Here is a 23,312-nt window from a genome sequence, read left to right as displayed (position 1 = left end):
CTTTATCGACTTCTACTTTACCGACTCTAATAATGAATCGAAAAATATATAAACAAAACTGCCAGAGGCCAGAGCTTTCACATATCTTTTTAATGGGTCTGGTTTGGGATTCGATCATGGACTGTTGGGGTGTGCTGCTGCCGGAGTCTTCGTTCGATCTCACTGTGCCACGGTTGTTCTCATATATGAGGCGGGTTGATAGGATAAAGTCACAACTCATGTTTTTGATGTTTACTTTTCTTTGCAAGCAATTCCCATCGTATTCAAATGGAAAACACTTGAATAGATAGTGAAAGATTTTCAACATTTCAAAGTTTGAAACACTATAAATTAACGTGTATAACACATTGAACCAAGGTGAAATACATTTAAAATAAATATGATTGTGCATTTAAAAAATCAAGTGTTTAAACACTTCGATCAAACGTGTGGAATTTTTTGAGTGTGGAGAAAGCACAGGTGTGATAATCGCAACGTTCATGGTTCGAGTCCCAGTCGATAACCTTTTTTTCCATTTTATTCCACATTTGTCTTTCTCCATTTTCTTGCATTGGAACGCAGCTCGGTATATCCCCCCGATGATGAATCCCTCATAATTGTAAGCAAATCTTACATCCCTTGGTTGGGTGCGCGTCTCATCAAAATCGATTTTTGACTTCTGAAATTATAAACCCGATCGGGGCACGAAGCGTCTACAATTCATAAGAAAACAACGTATAAGAAATGATTTTCGACTTTTCAAATTTATTAGAAATGATTTTAGACCCTTTGCAACATATTACGAACGATAGAGGCGGCTGGGTTCGATTCCCGGTCTAGGAATGTTTAGGATTGGAAAATTTCTCGACTTCCCCGGGCATAGGAGAATGATTGTATATATACTAATGCGTAATTGGTACAGGCTTAGAAAGCTCTCAATTAACTACTGTGGAAGTGTTGATAGAACACTGAGTTGAGAGCCTACATAAGCCGGCAGTGGGGACGTAATATAGCCAAAGAAGGCCTTATTACAAACAATCTTTAGGCATTTTTATCTTGTGAAACGATCGATCGAAGCACGAACCGTCTGCAACTTACAGGAAACAATTTTCATCCTCTGCAACTTATAACGAATAATCTTCGGCTGCTTAACCTAATACTTAGACTAAGATTAATAGGAGTGTAAGTTGTTGGCCTGATTTGCAGATTTGCAGATTTATTCTTCCATTCAAAGAATAAGTATTGCAGGCTATGTGACAAAATGTTCTCGAAATCAGATGAAGTTTGAGATTGTGTTCCCACAAATTTCCAATCATAAAGCTATGGCTCATTTGTGCCACCATGGAAAGACAAATCTGGGTCATTTATGCAACTGGAATTGCACATTCCAGCTGGAGGCTTGTACTTACCGTAGAAGCATTGCCCTGATGCTGCAATCGGGCTGCCTACCATTCTTCAGCTTCGGTGAATGGACTCGGATCAATACAAAATATGTGCAGTCGTCGTTCACGTGTGGCTAACAAGCACGTGGATATCGATGAGCGTAGACTCAAAACGAAGATTTCAATTATCCTGATTTATACCGTTTACCCCCATTCTCACCACTAACCAGATGCTGCTGCGGCTGCCGCTACTGTTGCAGCAAAGGATTAAAAATCAATACTCACACCACCGCGTCGTCCGAGAGAGCAGCATACTCGGTTGATGCACTGCTCGGTTTTTGCATATAAGAGGATTATCGGTTTTGCCTGGCTGTAGGAAAACACGTGTGCTTATTTTCATTCAAATCGCTATCAGCGACAGACATCACCAACCACCCGTACACGGAACTCGGAATCTGATTTTGACTGTTTTGCATCATCTTTCTTTTTCCATTTCAGCGGTCAAATTCGGTCGAATGTCGAAGAAGCAGCGGGAAAAGGTCGAAGACGAGGTACGGTTTCATCGAGCCCAGATGCGTGCCCAGAGCGATGCGGCGCCCGACAGTTCAGTGTTCGACACCCAGACGCCCTCGAGTAGTGACCAGCTCCATCACAGTTACAACGGGTAGGACCCACCCCCCGCAGGAACAGTTTCCCTTAGTAAAAGCTTTGAAATTACTTTTCTTTGATCCGGTAGATATGCGTACAACAGTGAAGTGGGTTATGGCAGTCCCTATGGCTATTCGACGTCGGTCACTCCTCAACAGACGATGGGCTACGACATCTCGGCAGATTACGTGGATAGTACAACAACTTATGAACCTAGAAGTACGATAATAGACTCAGATTTCATAAGTGGACACAGTAAGTACCGCAATTTTACCTGATTGTCAATTGTAAAGTCTACTACATTACGGTAGAAGCATGTTATAAAGACTAACCCAGAACGCGGTGATGGGCACCTGTGTGCGTGTGCGTGTGTGTGTGTGTTCTGTATTCCCGAGTAACGCTTCTTGAAGGCGATCTTTCGAGAATTCTTTTCAATCGTTACTCGGGTTGTACATATGCATTCCTTCAATACTAACCCACCTTCCAGACAAGGACGGCTCACCAAACCATCGAGCAATAACGCTGAACGATATTCGTTTGGCACGAGTTCAACAGACTGCAACGACCACCACTAATAGCAACAATAGCGCCGGTGGAGGTGGTGGTCAACAGCCGCAACCACAACAACAACCAGGTCAACAGCAGCAACAATTGACCCAACAACAGCAGCAGCAGAATCCAAATCAGCAAACAGCAATAACAACGCTTCCGAATGCAACCTCCGGCGCCGCTAACAACAACAACAACAACAACAACAACAGCACAAATAGTACAATTATCACCATCAAGCAGGAGCAGCTTACGGGCGTCGATAGCCTCGTGGGAAGCTTCGTAGACTCGACGACCTTCCTGCCCTCGCCGAACAGCCAACAGCAGATGGTCAATCCCAATCTGCTACCCTCTGCTGTCACGACCGGTCCCGCCGGTTTGGCACAAACCGTTGTTTCCGGTTCAGGTGAAGTCCCCCAAAATCGTATTTTACTAACAGCACACCCCCGGTTTTAACACTAACTCCCTTCTTTAACCCTACTACCCATGCTCTCTTTCTCTCTGATCCGATCCGATCCGATCCGATCTGATCGTTGATGGTCGCTTGGACGTTCCACCGGGATGGCACCACAATGGCGCGCAGAAGTCACACCAGGTAACAGCATAAGACGTAGCGACTGCTGCCAGCAGAACCCGGTGTCCTCGGTTGGCAACGGTACCAACGGAGGGGCCGATGGTATCGGGGTGCCCCACTCGCACCATCCAGCCAGCCAGAATACACCGGTTTCGTTCGGCGAGGACGACAGCTCCTGCGATTCGCACACCAAATGGGGTAATGTGGTTCTCTCCGCGTGGGTGTCTTTTCGTTTACACATCAAATGTCTCTCCGTAGCTTGTTCCGTTCGTTGGTGTCTGTTGTACCTGTTGGAATACTAACAATCACTAATCGTTGGTCCGGAATCTTACAGAGAACTAACGAATCGACTTTCCCGTTGTTCTTCTACTTACAGCCGAAGGCGACATCAATGACGTGTTGATAAAGACCCTTGCGGAAGCGCATGCCAATACCAACCACAAACTGGATGTTGTGCATGAAATGTTCCGGAAGTCACAGGTAGGTTCAACATTTTGCCGACTTATAGCAAACAATCTCAATTGAGAATTCCCATCATCTACAGGACGTCACCCGCATTCTGTACTACAAGAACATGAGCCAAGAGGAACTGTGGTTGGACTGCGCGGAGAAGCTGACGGCAATGATTCAGCAAATCATCGAGTTCGCCAAACTGATACCGGGCTTCATGCGGTTAAGTCAAGACGACCAGGTATGATACTTATCCCATCCTGACAACCAAAAACTCACTATTCCTGGTTCCAGATTCTCCTGCTCAAGACGGGCTCGTTCGAGCTGGCTATCGTCCGCATGTCTCGACTGATGGATCTCTCAACTAACTCCGTCCTGTACGGGGACATCATGCTACCGCAGGAGGTGTTCTACACGTCCGACTCGTTCGAGATGAAACTGGTGGCGTGCATATTCGAAACTGCGAAGAGCATCGCCGAGCTGAAGCTGACGGAGACGGAACTGGCACTGTACCAGAGTTTGGTGTTGCTTTGGCCTGGTGAGTAGGGCAGTTGTATTCTAGTGTCGGTACTGCTGGATGAAAAAAAAACCGAAATCCCACGAAGTTGATCGGATTGTGCTAATAATGGGCTCACATTAACCCTTTCCAGAACGAAACGGCGTCCGAGGTAATACGGAAATTCAGCGATTGTTCGAGATGAGCATGTCGGCCATACGGCAGGAGATCGAGGCGAACCACGCGCCGCTCAAGGGTGACGTGACGGTGCTGGAGATTCTGCTGAATAAAATCCCAACCTTCCGGTAAGTTTATTTTTTGTGTGTGTGAAGCGTTGGCGAATGCTCTCCAAACCTCCCAACAAACATTGAATGTTGAATAAGAGCTTATTCAGGCAAAAACAAGCTTCTTCAGCTAAAAAATTGCTTATTCAGTTGTTTGTTGGGCTCTGCAGTAGGAATCAAGAGTTATTAGGAATCATTCTGGATTGCAAAACAGTAAAGACAACAAGAAGCAATTACATTGGTGAAACTTATTGCGTCTGACAAATACATGTCCCAGACAACCAGAAGTCGTATAACAATGTACAGACAGTATCGTAAATTACTACAGTTTAAGTCAAAATCACATATAGGAGTGACATACCTCGCATTATGTTTAAGTTAAATCGTATAGAATGCAAGTTTCTGACCTATATGCGATGACTCATTTTTCGGCCGTACTGTATCACAAATTAAATCGGATTACATCGTAAGACTTTTCAAAATGAAATCGTTATAACAGATTAAATCGTATACGATGTTAAATCAACTTGTTTAATATAAAATTAAAATATGCACGTATACGGCCTCCACTTTTGTACGTATAAGTCATTTATTTGCATTCTATACGAATTGTTTGTTTGTATATATGTTTGTATATCACGAAAATAACTTTGACTATACGTGCATTCTGGTTGTCTGGGGCATTAGAGCTTAGCTTTTAAAACTACATCTAGATGTTGATTCTAAATATCGATCATATTTGTGATTTCTGGCAGAGTATTAATTGATCTTAATATCTCTGTCACCTGATTTTGTTGTACTTGCCAGTCTCAAGAATGTTTTGATAAGCAGCCTCTTAAATATATTTCTGTTAGTCTTAGACACTGGCCAATTATTATAACATGTAGTCTAAACAAGGCATTAGATTCTTGAAATCATTTTATCTTCCAAAACCGTGAACATTACTTCCCGTTCCGAATAATGAATTGAACGGCGTCCTGGAAAATTTTCCAAGCCTGAAGCGTCAATCTTTCTAGTCTCAGAATGTCGTGAACTATGAACCTAAGTCCCAGTAATTCTCTCTTGAATGTTTTCCTAAGCATGAGATCTCAATAAATGTTGGATGTTTCGGGATCTGGGGCCTCCCTTAGCTCAGTCGGTACAGGCGCAGCTACAAAGCAAGACCATGCTGGAGGTGGCTGGGTTCAATTCCCGGTCCGGTCTAGGAATTTTTCGGGTTGGAAAATTCCTCGACTTCCCTGGGCATAGAAGTATGATTGGACTTGTCACACAATTATACCAATGCAAAAATGGTACAGGCATCGAAAGCTCTCAATTAATAACTGTGGAAGTGAATCTAGAACACTAAGTTGAGAGCACACAATAACCTAATATGCAATATGCAATAAGCTTGATATGCCAAGAAGAAGAAGAAAGAATGTTTCGGGATCTCGTATTTATTTTTGAAAATGCTGAATGCTGCTGAAAACATTTGTCTGTGACCGGATTCTTAAGATAAAAATCTAGGTTTAAATTACCTTTACAATTTCTTTGAAGCGCATTCCAGGATTTCTTTGCACTTTTCTTGAGAATTTCCTTAGAAGCATCCCAAAATTTCCTAAGACTTTTTTTTTTTAAGAATTCCTCTAGAATAATGACAGGATTCTCCTGTGGGGTGCTATTCCATTGAAATTTTCTCCAAAACGCTGTAAAAATTCTTTGCACAACACTGCAAGGATTCTATCCACAAAATTCTGGAAATTTACTCTACAGTCCTCCTAGACTTATTATTAATTCTAGTCAAACTTCGGCAAAATTTCTCCCCACAATTCTCGCTTATATTCCCTTGAAACATTCTTAAGATTTTCTCTGGAACCTAGCTCAAAATTGTATTGGAATGAGCTTCGGAATTCTCCTGACAATTCATAGGAGTTCCCAGGTATTCTAAAAAAACAATTGATCAGAGTTTACTTGAAGCTTCTACAAAAATAACTATTTTAACAATTCATATGAAACTATCCTCTGAATAAAATCTCTTTAATAATTGTTTCAATATTCAGTTCAGAACTATCTCCGATTTTTTTTTTTTAAATTACCCTGAAATTCTCCTGCAAATCCCCAAATTGCAACTTTCATTTGAATTTCCTTGAAATTCCCTTGGAATTCTCCCTTGGAATTGCCCTTGAATCTTAACATTGGAATTATCCTTACAAAGTTAACCCTATCCTCAGAATGAGATTCCCTTAGAAACCTCCTAAAAAGTCCCCATAAATTAACCGCAAAATAATCATGTAATTCACTTCATAATTGTTTGGAATTAAGCCTAGTAGACAACTGTAGTAGCACACTTGGTGTAGACTGGTTGTGATAACTTTAATGGGACTAAATTCAGTCATAGTAAAGCTACAAAGTTGTGCCTTAAGCACACAACCGTCAAAATAAGTTGCAGCAACTTGATTGTGACTAAAATAAGTTACATAAAAGTTATGTCAACCAAATTGCCACAAGTGTGCTGCTAGGGAATTGCACTACTCGGGAAAATTATCTTGAACTAAACAGTGATGGAAAAGTTCGCGAAAACTCACTATGACTCGCGAACTTTCCCCTTGGTGAACTTCGTGAAATATCGCGAACTTTTCCAACACTGGAACTAAATAAGAGGAGACTAAGATTTGTTTGAAAACATATCTTTGAATTCTCCTTAAAATTGCCTTGGAATATTTTCAGAAATTCTTCGGATATTTAATCAGAGATTTTTCTCGAAAATCCCTTTGAATTCTCCTGGTAATTCCCTAAAAACCTGTTTGTAGAGTTAGGACTGTCTTGAGAATTCCTATAAAACTATCGTTAGAAATATATTTTCATGAAATTCTAATCGGAATGGCATTAGAAATATCATCAGAAAGCCATTGAAAATCTTCCCTGAATTTCCTTGACTTTCTTTTCAAAATTTCGTTGCAAGTCACCTCAAGATTGCCTATTCATTAATCTTATGAAATTCTCTTGTCAATTCTCCTGAAATCACCCTTGGAATTATTCTCATAACTTTATTGGATGGCTCCCAAAAATCCTCAAAGCTGCCTGCGAATTCTTCTCGGAACTCCCTTGAAACTTTCTTCAGAATTGTAACTCTCCATTCAATTATTTTGAGAAAATCTTTAAAATTCATCAGTAATACAGTAATACAGTAATCTCTCCATTTATGCAGTGGGTGGTACCGTACACCCACCGCTGTTTATCGGCTGTCGTTCAACCATTTGAGCTGATTTTCTAACTAGTCAATGGTTGACACTAATCACATACAAAAAATCAGCGTAATTGATTGAAGGACAGCCAAAAACCAGCCGCACAAATGAAGGGATTACTGATTCACCTCTGAAGTGTTTTGCAATTAAACACTGAAAAAAATCACAAATTTGCTTCAAAATATTAATCAAAAACTGTAAAACTTTAACAACAAAAAACTATGTTATGTTAATGAAAGCTAAGTAGAAATTACCAAATCATAGAAAATCAACTTTAAGTAAAATTTAGAAAGTTGAAATCTTAAAAATGCACTTTTTTTATTGAAGTTTTTTACAAGTTTCATCATGTTTTTACAATAATTTATGATTTATTTCAGTGTGTATTTTTCCAGAAATGGCAATCCAGATTCCTACATCTTTGTCTCAGACGTCATTTCTATTAAAGGGTGTAACGGGTAATCAAGCTTATTCCAAAGTTGATGGTTTCCAATTTGGATTTCAGGACTGTGAACATTAGAAAAATGTGAAGATCATAGGCGTAGAAAATGTTGTAAGAACTAAGAATTTGCAAATATTCGAAAGATCTCGCAAATAGGAACATTTTCAGATGGGACATTTTGAACCTTTGATATAGCAGATTTTTCCATCTTTAAAACATTTCGTTCTTTCGAGTTTCAAATGTTTCATCTGATGACATTTCTAGCTAATTTTTTTTTCCTTCTTTGAAGCATGAGAGGTTCTTTAAGGGCTTACCGTCGTAATGGATTTTAACATCTTGGATGAACAATGCATCAACATAATATCTATTTTAATATTTGCTGCTGATTATTTCTGAAGCTAGTCTATTAAAGTCTCATTTGATTAATCTCTTCTTCACTTAAAAAAATGAAGGGCACAACTATAAGCTCCAACAATACGAAAATGGTTCCCAACGTATGATGCAGAGCAGCAAACATGGAGTTGCATCTGCAAAGTGTGAAGTTTATGAAGTTTCCGAGATTTGCACTCTGGAAAATTTGAAGTGGCAGTGCAAATCCGTCATCATGTCGGCCATATTTGGTGCCCATCAAGTATGGACTCAAATTAGAGCAACGCAGATGTCGTCTAAGGCCTACGTTAAGATCTAATGTTGGGCCTACTTAGCACAACCCGCACTTTACCTCTCTTTTTCGAGCGGATTATCTTGTTCCAGGAAACGTTCTTGAATCAGAATAACCTTATCCGTTCGTACTAAAATCACCCAAGCAAACAAAACTTGCACACGCACTCATATGTAGGAATGAATACCAAACATCTCTTAAAACTGTGAGTCGGGCTGAACGTGTTGCAGTTTCGTTTTTGACAGTTACAAATTTTAGAACTGTTGAGTAGTTCGAAACAATTTTGAAACTCAGCGTTCCGAACGGCCATACCTATGCAATTTGAAACGTAACAAAAACCAGTAGTCCAAGATGAAAATCACGTATCTTAAATTCGAAAAATACCATCAATCATAAATCCTCCTCATAGCAACGCACAATGGAGCCGCCCGATATGTTGTACTAAATCAACCACTCTTCAATGACGCCATTCTAAATTTCCGCCATTTTCCCCCCATTTCAGTGAACTGTCGATCATGCACATGGAAGCGCTGCAAAAGTTCAAGCAAGACCACCCGCAGTACGTTTTCCCCGCGCTGTATAAGGAGCTATTCTCGATCGACTCCCAGCAAGATCTAATGACATAACAGGATCACCCCCCTCAACCGCAACAACCACTACCACAACAACAACAACAACAACAGCAACAACAAGAGCAGCAGCAGCAACAATCGCAACAGCCACAGCAGCAGCAATCACTTCCAAAGCAGCACAACTCGGACCTCGCACCATCATTATCTGTGTCATCAGCAGCATCCTCGGAAACATGTGACGACGTTTATCACCCCAACAACCACGACAGCAACCAACATCATCATCATTCCCCAGCACAGCAACAACAAGAGCAATATATGGAGGGAAGCACAATGGAAACGGAAACGGTAGAAGATTGCAAGTTGGAAAGTTCGACGGCTCCGGCAGCGGCATCGGTTCAGGTCAGCGATAACAACACCTTCATCATCATCATCCAGCAGAACGGTGAAGTTATCACTCAAACGAAATAGGCGGACGGGTGTCACAGTGTCGCGTCGCATCGCACGCAGTACTAGAATGCAACAGCCAATGCTTCAAAAGTGTTTTCAGTTTCCTTCCTCCACGGTCGATGAGTGTAGCTCAATAACTGAGTCGAATTCAACTCAAAATTGCAAACAGTGGGGTTCCTCAGGGAGTGAGTCAATTTTTCCTCACTTTTCCGGGAGGAAAACAGCTTGCACGGCTAATGAGAGCGGCTCAAAATTGTGTCGAATTTGACTCAAAATTACAAAAAGTGGGGTTACTTAGTGAATGAGTAAATTTGCTTCCACGATTTTTCAGGAACAACTTCTTAAATATGAGGTAAATCGAGAGACATTTCACTCGATCTTTTAGTATACTCCTAGACTGAGTAAAATGTTGGTCGATTTTTAACAGTTTTTCGCAGAAGAGTGAAGAAAATACTACTCACTAAGTATTCCCACTTTTGCAATTTTGGGTTGAATTCGACTCAGTTACTGAGCTAGTCTCATCAACCGTGTAAATTTGAGGAAAATCTAACAAAATTCTACTCAGTGAGTGAAATATCTTCCGATGTTCCTCATGATCAAGGAAAATTTTACTCATTCACTCTTTTGCAATTTTGAATCATATTCGGACTCAATGTTGAGTTACTCTCATTGGCCGTGTCTCATGGTCATGTGCGCGGGAGATTGAAAAAAAATGTTGTGTTCAATCGCGGTTGAGGCGAAGTTGAAAGGGTGCTAACAGTCAGAATTTGCGTTGCATACATAGATTTAGGCGCGGAAGCGAAGTGTGTGAAACTATAAATGCGAGGGAGTAGTTGCATGCAAGCGTGTCTTCCCGCGAGTCCGCGAGACATAGTTCAAGTAACAACACACATACACATACAAAACACAGAAATGCGAAATGACGCTTGAAGCGTTTTCTTCGCTGCATGTACACTGTATCGAAACGAGCGCCGATTCGCGGTGGTAGTTTTGGTTGGTTAGTTGAAGCTTTAGTTGGTACTGCTAGGCTCGTCTCCGGTGGACTGCGCGGTGTGGAAGGCAACGGCGCGCAATAGCGAAGAAAACCATAGGAAATATAACAAAACACAGAAAAAATACACACACTCACACACACACACACACACACGCAGACACACACTGAGAGCGATAGTAATTAGTTGTTGATGTAAATGAATTTAATGATTGTTATATTATTTTAAAAGTTTTAATTTATATTTTTTTGTTTTCGCTTATTGTCTTCTTGAGGATTTTTTTTTTATTTTAAAAAAATGAAAGGAAAAGAAAAGATTGATGTAAGTTATAGGTGAAATTTATACATATTAGTGTGATAAGTTTAGATTTTTTTTAGCAAGCACACAAACACAAATGTCAAGACACACATACACACACACATACAAACATACAGATTGTGAAATGTTCGAACGAGGAAACGAGAAAGGAGAACACCAACATGTTTGGGTTCTCCGATTTTAGTACAGAACACAGCCAGAAAAATGTTGCGTAAATTTGTTTCTTCGATTATAAATTTCCTTCTGTTTTGATTTTATTTATTTTTTCTTCAATCGCGCGGCAAACGTACAAACTTCGTGTTCGGAAAAAAGTCACGAATGGTCAAAACTAAGGAAAAGTGATTGAGATTTGTTTTTATTGGATACTTTTCGCTATCCCTGGCAGCGAGGAAGACAGCAAGGTGTTGAGGTTTCACACAGGTGTTACAGAGTGGAGTGTTAAGTTGAAGAGAAAATGATATAAAATGCAAAAATAGAATCTCTTTCTCTCTAAATCGCTTTGTCCGTTATCTTTTTGATTTTCTATTCTCTTTAGGTAGGAAAATTTTCCATTTTTGTTGGAAAAGTAAAAATCAAAAACAAAACAAAAATTCGACAAGAAAGCGAACGCGAAACTGAATGGTCCCGGTTTTTCGGTGTTTTCCGTACTAGTTGTATTTTTCTTTGGTCTTGCTAAGCTCGTAGAAAAGTACCGCCTCTTCGATAATATTCGTTTTCGGAATTTTATTTTTGTTTTAGTTTAGGGAAGCAAATACTGTAAAAAAAAGGAAACGTTTTCAGTTTTTTCTCACTGTAGGTAAAATTTAGGGAAGTAATCGAAAATGAAACAAAAGTCGATAAAAGTAAAACATGTGGAAGGGTTCAAAACAGTATTAGCAGGAAAATAACACGAGAAAAATGTGAGTGGAAATTAAAGACTTGAAAAAAATGCTAGGAAGCCGCAGTTAGATGCGAAACGAATACCATTTACTATTCTAGGAAACGACGGATGAGACTCAGTCCAATTGGCTTTAGGAGCTCTGTTTGCCTTAGAAATGTCCTTTTTCCTGAGAGGAAGTAGTTGGAACTCTTTGTACCAGTTTCACACCCAGTTGTGTACTCCAGTTTTGTCTGTAAATGTGTTCCTTTTTACCGTTTTTTACATCAGCTTTTGTTTTAAACAATAATGGTTACTGTTTTTTACACGACGAACCAGAAATACCCCCCTCCCTCTCCCATCATCCCCTCTGTTAGTGTTATTTAACGCAAAAGACTACATACAACTACTGAGAATCAAAAGTTAATTTTTAGCAACAGACTAGTGAACAAAGAAAATCTCTCTATCTCTTTCTCTCCAAACACTCTGAAAGCAGATGCAAAACTGCTCGCGTCAACAATTCAACAAGCGAGACTCTAGAAAAACAACCAAAACTGATAATTATTAGAACAAAAAAAAAACATAAAAGACCCCTCCATAGAAAATTGTAAGGAAACAAAAACAAATCGTACTGAATTTAGACATAGGTTCTTTTTCTAAATTTTTGGAAAACAAAAATACAAACCAACTGAAACAACACGAGCATGAATTTTGGAAATTCGAAAACCGACGAAACATGAATGCAAACAAACGAATGGGAATATGAAATGAACAGCACAGAACAACTTCAACAACGGAAGCAAAACAAAAAACAGCAGGTTCGGAGCAGGAAGCAGAAGAGAGGCGCGCGCACTGATTTACTACTAGGGAACGGAAAGATGTTTTTTTAGTTGATAGGAAAAAATCTTGTACAGGTGGAAGATCACGAAAGAAAGGGGAGAAACGGTAGGATGAAATCGCACACTTCCACAAGACGAATGTTGCAGTTTAGTAGAAATCTGTAGGATGTCGAACGGAAAACATACGGAAGTAGTAGGAGAGGCGAATGCGGAAACGGAAAAGTTACACAGTTTGCAGTAATCCTTACTGCAGCTCGGAAAATGAGAACTTATAAATGTATGGGTGCTTCTATATATAAAAGAATGATAAAAATTATATATATTTAAAAAAATATAAATTAAAACAATTACAGAAGAACGTTTAAATAAACACATACAAGCAGACAAAGAGAAATCAGAAATCTGTAACAGTAAATTAATTACACAGAGGAAGAAAACCACACACATACACACATGTTGAAACGTAAATCGAATATATATTTGGACGGCGGATGAGCCAGCACTTGGGCGGACTGGAGAACAACGTTAATTTCAAACTGACTGTAACATTTTCGCATTAAATTTGACTGCCACGAGTCTAGCTGCTGGTCTGTCCCCGTTTTCTTTTCATGAATGTAAGAATTAATTGCCTTAAATGATATATATTACATAATATACAATATAAAAAAATATATTTAAAGAAAGCAGAAGCGAAACAACAATTACTGAGCAAGCAGTGAAGAACGAGATAAGCACTCTCTCAAAAAAAACACACACACACACAAACACACATACAGACAAACAGTAAGAAGAGGAGAAGAAGGAAAAGAAATTTAGTAGTAATTGATTTTTTTTTTCTAATCATAAATTCGAAGGAGTAAATTCGTCATTACGGTAAAGTAAGAATAGTTATCTAAATTCTATACATAAATATAACACAATAAGTTTAAGCTGAGAAAAGTAACTGAGAAAAGTAAGGAAAACTCTAATATAATTTAAATTAATTTAAAAAGCATCTTTAAGCAGAAGGCATGGTTAAAGAGAAACAAACCGAGAAGGCAACACACCTTGTATGAATTTCATAAGATACGCAAACAAGCAAATCTTGAGAAAACAAAAAAAAACATAGAAAAAATAGCGAAATTCGGGTAGGTTTTAAGTTTCACTGAATATTATAATCTATTATACATAATAATTATATTGAACGATTAATAAACTGATTAATCCTTATGATTGTTGTTTCTTTTTTATTTCTGATCTTTTTCTGCAGAAAAATCACAGATCTCTATTGTAGTTATGCATCATTTTTATTGAGGATAACCCTAGCTAAATGAAGATCACTATTATACATATGAGTAACATATAAATCTTTTCCGATTCACTAAAAAAAGCAGTAGGTAAATAAATAAGCATAACACTGTTGAATAAATTAGTTGAAGAAAGGACCGGTTTATAATTCTTTCGTTTCATTTCTATCACACTCTAGAAAAATTTACAAAACTAATCCCAAACAAGATACAGTTTGAGTAGATTTCGGTTCTATCGAAATTAGTGCAAATTTAAATGTATTACTAACACAACAAAACAAAGCATGTTGGAAGACTAACAAAATACCGAAAAAAAAAACATAACGAATCTATCATTGAACTGAGTTTTAATTGGTTGTTGACCATCATCATCATCGTCATTGTTCAAAACTGCACTTGGTATACGATCGATTTTTGTTCGAAATTATTGTCTGAAACCATTTCAAATGTTGAAAATAACAACTTCAACTGATCGATTGTCGCCGTGTACTTACATATATAAAAAATAAGAAACTCTGTCTCTACCGAATGATGGCAAGTAACAAACGATAAGATAGCAATCCTCCAAACGCACAAATATATACCGATCGAAAGCGAGTATTCTAACACAAATAAGAAGACCCCAACCAATTGAAATTGCAACCCCATTTTTCGTTCAAATTTCATCCCCGAGTCCCGCCTATGTTCAGCATCAACCATTGCAACTAATTAAGACTCACTTGAGAATAAAACACAAACAACATACGGAAGCTTTCTTCAATCTTGTAAAATCTATTATCTAGGTAACAAAACAAAACTTGTCATCCTGCACTGAAAACCTTACTCCGAATTCATCGTTAGACACAAATCCGATTTAATATCAAACAAACTTCACCTCCAAATCATTGAATGCATTTGTTTCAGTTAATAATCGCATTCATACTGACTAACACAACAAACACTCACACACACATACGCACGCAACGCAACATATTCAACCATTACTCTCACGTGCTACTTGCCATCGTCGTCGCGCGTCATTTTCATCTTTGCTGCGCGATATGCAGCAATTGCAAACAAGCATTAAGGACGAAATGAAGAAAAAAAAAATCTGAAGACGATGCATTTATGAAAACAGGAAAAAGCGCAAACATTTCAGACTTTAAAACCAACCCTAAGAACTAACAAAAGCATTGAATCACAGAAGATAAAAAAAACAGTTAAGTTCGAGCAGAAGCAGCAACAACAACAACAGCTAAGACAAAAAGTCATAGCAAACGAACGAGTCACCTGTTGTTGATATTTCTTTTTTATTATTATTAACCAAGATGCAAATAAAAAGACTAACGGAAACCCTTTAAACAGAACTGTTTAAACACAAACTTTACTAATCCAAACAAGATTTGTCGAAACTTAAGCAACAAATGAGAAACAAAAAAAAACTGTTAAAAACAAACAAAACAAAAAGAACATACGAAAGGTGAAATGGTTGGCGAACGAAATGGTATCGAATAAAAAAATAGAAACAAAGTGTTGATTGAATGTTGATGGACAGAAGAAGAAGAAGAAGAAAACTAAAAATGTCAAAAATCGTGAAATGGATGGTATTCAAATTCGAAGAAGAAAAAAAAAACTAGTGATCGGAATCAAGGAGAAGCAAAACAGAAATTATTATGATAAAGCAGTGAAAAATACGCATTCTCAAAATAAAGAAAACACAAACAAATGAGAAAAATAGACAAATGGTCTTTATTAGTGAAATTCATGAAAAAAAATCGGAAGCGTTTTATTTCAGCTGGTGACAACAAAGCCCGATTTTTTAAAAATCTTTATTGCTCCAAAGTCAAAATAAACTACAGTAACTTACCAACCTTAATTGTTATGATATTTATCTAAATGTTTTTTTTTTTTTACATTTTAAACAGGTTTTTTTTAACCTGCATGTCAGTATAACAATTCACATCCTAAAACTAAAAACTAACACTAAATCTTAAAGGGAATTAATTATTGCAATTAAGGATTGCATCGATTTATGCCTGAAATTATTAATTATGTTGTTGGACATTTGTTCTAAACGAAATTTTATGTACCTCGGTAGTACTGCACCAAAGAGGCAACTTTAAAATCAACATTAGAACTTTGCTTACCCGGCACTTATTGCTGATGTTATTGCTTCAGCATATGTACTCTCACTTCTCCACCCATCATTCTCTGGGAGAGCGGAAGATCCGCACAAAAACAAATAACCGAAAAGCAAAATGCAGCTCTCCACTTCACAGCTCAGCTCCGGATCTGAATCGTCGACCCGAATGATTCAGTGGGAGCTGTTTAGGATACCAGTTTTCAGACCCGTCGAGCTCTTTGGATCTTTTTTTCTCATTTTTTATGATTCAGCTTCCCGGATCATGCTCATGATCTGGAACTGAAGTCGAAAATATTGAGAGCATTTCGGCTGGAGAATTTACATCAATATAGACTGGATTGCCTAGCATATGTGTTCGAAGAAAAGTTGCGGACGTCGCCAGAATTTACCGAATTCATGAACATTTATTCTGAGAGTAAACGATGTTATAAATTCCTAAATTTAAGTATGTTAAATTTAGTATAAATTACCGGGTATCAATTTCGACATACTTTTGCTAATTCAACACCTCTTCAAACATAAATCCGATTGCGTCGTAGGCATCCCTAACTTGCGCAGTTTCAGCTGTTGCATATTAAATATTGATTAGCAAACGGGTGCTTATAATCTTTAAATTAATTAATTTTCCCTTACCTTTTAGTTCGGTAATATAGACTTAATTGTAGTTTGTAGAATAATATAGCAGTTTCTCCTAAATTTCTATTTATAGATGTAACCTTATGTTGATTTCAGTATTAACTGTAGGAAAACAACTATGTTTAAGCACTAGATAGGTTAGCTTAGGTTAAGAAACTAGATTTTAAGGAAACTTTTAGATATTAAGCATAGAATAATTTTCACTTTCACTTTCTTTCAATCGAGCTACTTTTTTCTTCTATACACGTTTGGCAAGTCATCAACGGATGACAGATCGCGATCACGGCAGCGAAGATGACGTAGCGATCATGCAGTGGTGATCATGCGAGATCAGTGACGGGTCCCGCTGCTCACTTCTCATCACTCACAGGAAGTCGAGGGGTTCGCCGAATCGATAGGCGTAGTAACACTCCCCCCGAATGCGCAGAAGGTCCTCCGGAAGCGTATTGATCCCTAACGCCTACGTCAAGCACGGCGAGTTTCACTGCGGGCCGTTCGTAGATGCCATGATCAGTCTGGACGGTGGCACTCCTCACTTGTCCATCCTGTCCAGGTCTAGTTGCGATGACTCGTCCCAAAGGCCAGCTGTTACGAGGGGCCTTCGGGTCTACGATGACCACCACGTCGTTCACATGGATTGGTTTCACCTTCATGAACCACTTGGTGCGCCGGGTGATAAACGGAAGGTAGTCCCTCAACCACCGCCGCCAGAACTCGTTGACCATAGCCTGTGATAGTTTCCAGTTGTTTCGGAGCACATTGGGACTATCGTTGTACGGCACCCATGACTTCATCCCATTTGACGATCCTAGCAGGAAATGGTTGGGTGTCAACACCGGTGATTCATCGTCTTCCATAGGGATGTCCGTCAGAGGTCGTGAGTTTAAGACATTCTCAATTTCTAGTAACGTACTATAGAGAATCTCATCTGTTGGAAGTCTTGTTCACGGTAACTTATGGAGATTGGATTTCACACTGCGGATCAGGCGTTCTCAAGCCCCGCCCATGTGTGGACTTGCTGGTGGTATGAAGGTCCACTCCGTATTAGGCGTCGTGAACTCTTGCATGAGCTGCTCCTGATCGATGTTCTGCATCACTTCTCTCAGTTCTTTGGATGCCCTCTGGAAATTGGTACCACGATCGCTGAAGATAACTGCAGGTGTCCCTCTCCTGGCCATGATGTTTCGTATCACCAGGATACACGAGTCGGTTGTCAGTGTGTGAGCTAGTTCTAAGTGGATAGCGCGGGTTGTGAGGCATGTTGCTAAGACTCCCCACCGTTTTTCGGAACGTCGTCCTACGATGACGGTTATAGGACCAAAGTAATCCACCCCCATGTATGTGAACGGTCGTGTGAAAGCAGCGAGACGGTACGGTGGCAGGTCACTCATTGCGGGAGGCTGCGGAGACGCACGGTCGTTTTTGCATTCCTGGCACTCTTTCCGTACAGTCCTGTACGTCGCTTTCAGTTTGGGAACACGGTAGCGTTGACGAATTTCGTTGAGCGTTGTTGCATGATTCTGGTGGTTGAATCGCTTGTGGAAATCAAGGAGGATGAGCCGTGTGATCGGATGCTCACGAGGCAGTATGATCGGTTGAGCGGCATCTCGGGCGATGAGCGGACAAGATTGCGTTCGACCTCGAACCCTGAGGATATTGTGTTCGTCTAGAAAGGCACATTGATGGAAAAGTGGACTGCTTCTAGGGATAGAGCTATCTGGATTCTCCGTGTGCCGGTTTCTAGAGAGAATGGTGATCTCATCTGCGTAAACGGCATTCTGTGCTGTTCGGAACAGATAGCATTCAGCATCGCTCAGCTCTCGTCGTTGTAGGGGTCCGTTGATCCGTTCCATCTGATATACGCTGATTTTCAGATTGCGTACATAGCGAAGAACGTAAGCTGTGCAGCGAAGCATTTTCTGCCAGTTGGAGAAACGATGCAGGTCGATCACCGGGTTTGCGACTTCCGCATGCAACAGCAAGTGTGGGCGAAGGGTGGTGTTTTCGGTGCGATGATTGGCGGTAGGCCACTGATCCGACGGTTTCCACAGGAACTCTGGACAACTAAACCAGCGACTGGAAGCGGACAAGTCGGGATTGTTTTTCCACTTTGTTCCTTCATCTGCTACGTTCTGCTTACTCGGAACCCAATTCCATTCGCGTACATCCGACGTCTCGAGAATTTCGCTAACACGAAAGGCGACGAACTGGCTATAACGCCGGTGATCGGAATTCAACCAGCAGAGTACATCCTTAGAATCCGTCCAAAAGAATCGCTGCTTCACCTTGATTGACAGCGAATGGCCTATGGTGTCTGCTAGCCGAACACCAATAATCGCGGCTTGAAGCTCGGAGCGTGGAATTGACAGAAACTTGAGAGGTGAAACTCTTGTCTTAGATCCCACAAGCGCACACTCAATGTTGCTTCTTGGAACCTCAGATATACCACGGCCGCAAAGCCAGTTTCGCTCGCATCGACGAATGTGTGTAGCTGGATATCATTGTCTTCGGCTGTAGAGGTCAATGTCCGATAACATCGAGGGATCTGTGAATCGTTGATCAAATCATCCCAACCGATTGAAGATCTCCATATTTCCTGCAGAAGCGTCTTGAGAACCATTAGGAAGTGGCCAATCAGCCCAAGCGGGTCGAAAATCATCATGAGAGTCCGAAGGACCTCCCGTTTTGTTGGTCGACGGCTTCCCGATAAAAGAAGTTCGTCTATACGATTGGAGATCTTGAACGTGAAGTGATCTGAGGTAGTGTTCCACCACATTCCAAGAATCTTTTCAACCGTATGTTCACCGCCCAGGTTTTTCTCCGTTGTGGCTGATTCGTTCAGCGCCTCCAGTACTGCCCGAGAGTTAGACGCCCAATTACGAATTTCAAATCCCGCCAATGCATGTATCTTCTTCACATCACCCGTTAGCTTGATTGCTTCTTCCTCCTGTTCGACACTCAATAGCATATCGTCAACGTAGTGACGCTTGACGATCACTTCGACTGCAGCCGGATAGTCCTGTTCGAATTTACTTGCATGAAGGTTTTTTACGTACTGTGCAGTACTCGGGGAGCAGCAGGCTCCAAAGGTCATCACTTGTATGACGTAAGTGCTTGGATTTTCTCCGTTGTCCGCATAGAAGAAGAGCTGGTAGGGCTGATCATCCTCCCGCATCAAGACTTGCTGATACATTTCACGAATGTCGCCGCAAACTGCCGTTCGGAATTCTCGGAATTGAGTCAGTACTGATGGCAGCGACGTTAATAAGTCCGGGCCCTTTAGTAATACGGAATTCAAAGAGACTCCGTGGGCGGTTGCCGCCGCATCCCAAACGAGCCGCGTCTTTCCAGGTTTGTTTGGGTTTACCACCGGGAACATTGGTAGGTACCAAACACGTGAATATTTCGCTTGAACCTCCTCATCAGTCAGCTTCCGAATGTAACCTTTCGTGATGTGATCCTCGATCTTCGCTTTAAGACCTATCAGTATCCGAGGACAGGCGTTCTCATACGACTCGATCGGTAGCCTAGCAAGATGTTGATATTTCTCCTGGATCTCGAAATACAGCAGCGTCTGTGGTCGAATTTGTAAGCTTTGCACGGTATGTACAGAGGAAAGTTGGTACTTCTTATTCGGATTACTGCAACTGGAGATTTGTAGACTTACTATCTGTGAAGCGTTCTCCAATCGCTGCGTTTCTCCCGTCCATTTCAGGCATAATGACTTCCGTGGTCCTTTCAATCCTAGCTCTTCCGCTAGGCTTTGATCCATTAAGGAAAGTTCAGACCCGTCATCGATAAATGCGTACGCTTGCACTGTTTTGGATGGCCCGTAAAGACGAACTGGAAGTATTCGAAACAATAGTTTTGACTGTCCTTGGTGGATGTTACAGCTCTGCTGGGCTGTTCGCTCTGACGTAGTAGCAGTGGTGGTTGTTCCCGTTGAAAAGCTGTTAACTTGCTGTCGTTCGGCACTGTGGAGGAGAGGGTGGTGTAAATAAGTGCAACCACTCATTCCGCATGGCTTCTGTTGTCTGCATGACCCGTTGTGTTTACGTAAGCACTTTCGGCAAAGTTTGCACTCTCGCACAGCAGCCCATCTCGAATCGTAACTGAATTCTGCGAAACGCTTACATTTTGAAACGCTTAGGCAACCGGCCTTACATATGGGACCGCCATGGCGGCAGTAAATTTTTATCCAAATCAACTTCCAAGCAGATTACTATAAGAATCTGAAGGATCGAAGAGAAATTTTCCAAATCGATATCCAAGAAGGATTACCTCGGGTAGGGTCCAAACAAGGATCGAAGAGGAATAAGAGTTGAACAAGGTAGAAAAATATTTACAGGTTGAGCACTGAAAAGTGCTGTTTAAATTTGTTGTAGCTTTAGGTACTAGTAATACTTCCTTCAGCAAAAAGCAAATAGATCCGCACGACAAGAGAGCACGATGCGGACTGAAGAAACAACTTTTGATTCCCCCAATCGTTACGGCTATTAGCGTGATATTGTAAATATTATTTATTCAAATTATAGTTGGCCTATTATACGAAAATCCATGCTGGAGGTGACGGGTTTGGTTCCCGGTCTGAGGTATGATTTTATTTTTATTTTATTTTTCTCGATGTCCCTTGACCAGAGCATCATTGTGACAAACTATGGTGGCAGTTGGGGACGACACCAAGCGTAATGGTTAACATCCATAGTGCCAAAATCACGAGCTCAAATCTTATGATTACTCTAAGGAATCATCCAACACACTAACATAGTACAATATTATACAACCTGATTTCGAGAAAATCTCTTCAAAATTTATCAAATCAAGTAGGGTAATAATAATAATAATAGGGTTGGACATATTAATTTTTTTTTTTATTATAGATGTTTCAAGGTAAATCGCTGTGACATCCTTATTCTCGGAACCACTTCGTAACTTTAAGTGCACAAATAAAGTTTCTACGACACGTGCAACATTTAAATTGTTACTCGACGTTTTCTGCACTGCAGCATACATGAAGTAGCAATTTCAGGTGAAATGTGGCACCGATTTCTGACATTTGTGTAATTGAAAGTTCGAAGAGGAAGTGCATGTATGGCCTACGTGGCGGCCATTTGGGGACACTACAAGGAATCACCTTTAAACGACACAGTTCATTCGCGTCTTTGAAATTATTGGTCCTCATTTTTTTATTTCCTTGATTTTCCTAAGCACAAATGCTACCGACGCCAGGGAGGCAGCTGCCACACCTGGTCCCTACCAATCGACCCATCATCTCATGAACCGGGGAACTCATGAACGGCTTTTCAAAGGAAGGCGTGATCAGAGATGTTATGCCTCAGAACATCCCGGCGGCGCCGACTGGGATTGAATCCAGGCCTGTTGGGGTGAGAGGTAATCACGTTTACCACGATACCACCAGCGCTGATATTAAGTGCACACTGATTATGTTATTGTATAAATGATCAAAAAAAATAAGTTCAATAACTACAAAATACAGGAAATTTCACCTAACATCAGATTTTGAACTACTGTTGTATCCACCATTTGATGCTGAACGCCAATTTGCTTTGAACTGTTTCTCATTTCCAACTGTTTTCTGAGTTTTCTTGAGGTTCGGCATACCGGTTGCCCAACATTTTTCATTTGGGTGCAGCTCCGGTGAGTTTGGAGGGTTTTTGTCCTTGGGTACGACTTGCACGTTGTTGTTGGTATAACGTTCCTGAGTCATTTCCCCGTAGTGACAAGAAGCGAGATCTGGCCAAAACAGCACGGAACATCTGTGTTTCTTCAAAACAGGCAACAATAAATTTTGCAACATTTCTTTTCATAAATATCTTGGTTGACAATGCAATTTTCGCTTTTCATCCCACATATGCAAATTGCCTGCCAAACCTAGTATTTTTTTTCAGGAACTTGGACAACTTGTTCTGCTTAAACTCATCTTGAACCTTTCCTTTTCCAGTAGCCGTGTAAACTCTTGACCTGGGAGCTGCTTGAAATCCGCCTTGACGTATATTTCATCGTTCATTCTAACGCAATCACATTTTTGACGCAATAAATCTGCGTGACAATAATTTGGATTTTGCTTATGCGCGAGCAAAATTTCGATACGCTGTTTCTCTTGCTTTCACGCCATTTTAACAATTGAATGGAAAATGGCAATAACAAAATAGAGGCAACATTCCGTACGCACAGACCTACAAAATGAGGTATGTTCAAGTTTTTTAAATGTACGATTAAAAAAATCGTCAAATTTGAGTCGACCAATTTTTAACCGTTCCACCCTTTACTTAAAAAATATTTTAAGATTATATTGTCCGTGTTGCGTACCGTAGGCCAATTGATTGAATTTTGAGTTGCTGTAATAAACTTACAGAGTTTTGGTGATTCCATGCAGTTCCCGTCGACGAAAGGAGTACTCACACTTCCACCACCAACAAGTTTGTCTGTCAAAAGTATACCCAACTGAAGATCGTGTTCTCCTTCCCGGCACCTGGATTGGACTCGATCTGATTGAACATATTAAATATTCTGATCTACTACTCGTTGCTGTGT

At 40.3% G+C, this 23,312-nt stretch overlaps 2 protein-coding genes across 5 annotated transcripts in view; one reads left to right on the top strand and one right to left on the bottom strand.

The window, feature by feature from the left end:
• Hr3 (Hormone receptor 3) overlaps nucleotides 1-9,316 on the top strand; it is a 349,911-nt gene extending 340,595 nt beyond the window's left edge. For 2 of the 4 annotated variants that reach the window (XM_065225002.1, XM_065224999.1), the window contains exons 3-11: nucleotides 1,860-2,025; nucleotides 2,098-2,264; nucleotides 2,497-2,964; nucleotides 3,142-3,330; nucleotides 3,509-3,612; nucleotides 3,677-3,823; nucleotides 3,877-4,120; nucleotides 4,233-4,383; nucleotides 9,189-9,316. In XM_065225002.1, the coding sequence (XP_065081074.1) occupies nucleotides 1,860-2,025; nucleotides 2,098-2,264; nucleotides 2,497-2,964; nucleotides 3,142-3,330; nucleotides 3,509-3,612; nucleotides 3,677-3,823; nucleotides 3,877-4,120; nucleotides 4,233-4,383; nucleotides 9,189-9,312 (1,760 nt within the window). In that variant the 3' untranslated portion in view covers nucleotides 9,313-9,316. The remainder of the gene's footprint in view (nucleotides 1-1,859; nucleotides 2,026-2,097; nucleotides 2,265-2,496; nucleotides 2,965-3,141; nucleotides 3,331-3,508; nucleotides 3,613-3,676; nucleotides 3,824-3,876; nucleotides 4,121-4,232; nucleotides 4,384-9,188) is intronic. The other 2 variants (XM_065225000.1, XM_065225001.1) reach the window with 2 other exon arrangements.
• Nucleotides 9,317-17,749: 8,433 nt separating this feature from the next.
• On the bottom strand, nucleotides 17,750-20,529 carry LOC135703693 (uncharacterized). Its single transcript, XM_065224970.1, has 2 exons — nucleotides 19,532-20,529; nucleotides 17,750-18,968 (listed from the first exon to the last, which is right to left on the bottom strand). The coding sequence occupies exons 1-2, from the start codon at nucleotides 20,527-20,529 to the stop codon at nucleotides 17,750-17,752; spliced, it is 2,217 nt and encodes a 738-aa protein (XP_065081042.1).
• Between the last annotated feature and the right edge of the window lie 2,783 nt (nucleotides 20,530-23,312).

Source organism: Ochlerotatus camptorhynchus, unplaced genomic scaffold (genome assembly GCF_037179485.1).
Source record: "Ochlerotatus camptorhynchus isolate MF236.1 unplaced genomic scaffold, CSIRO-AGI_Acam_v1.1 ptg000220l, whole genome shotgun sequence".
Taxonomy (NCBI): domain Eukaryota; kingdom Metazoa; phylum Arthropoda; class Insecta; order Diptera; family Culicidae; genus Ochlerotatus; species Ochlerotatus camptorhynchus.
Note: the sequence above shows the minus strand (reverse complement) of the source record. Positions and strands in the feature narration are given on the sequence as shown.

Coding starts and splice junctions, on each gene's coding strand:
- LOC135703693 (XM_065224970.1), bottom strand. CDS start 20,529: ATGGATCAAAGCCTAGCGGAAGAGCTAGGATTGAAAGGACCACGGAAG. Junction 18,969..19,531: donor GTTGAAAAGATTCTTGGAAT/GTGGTGGAACAC, acceptor CCGGCGTTATAG/CCAGTTCGTCGCCTTTCGTG.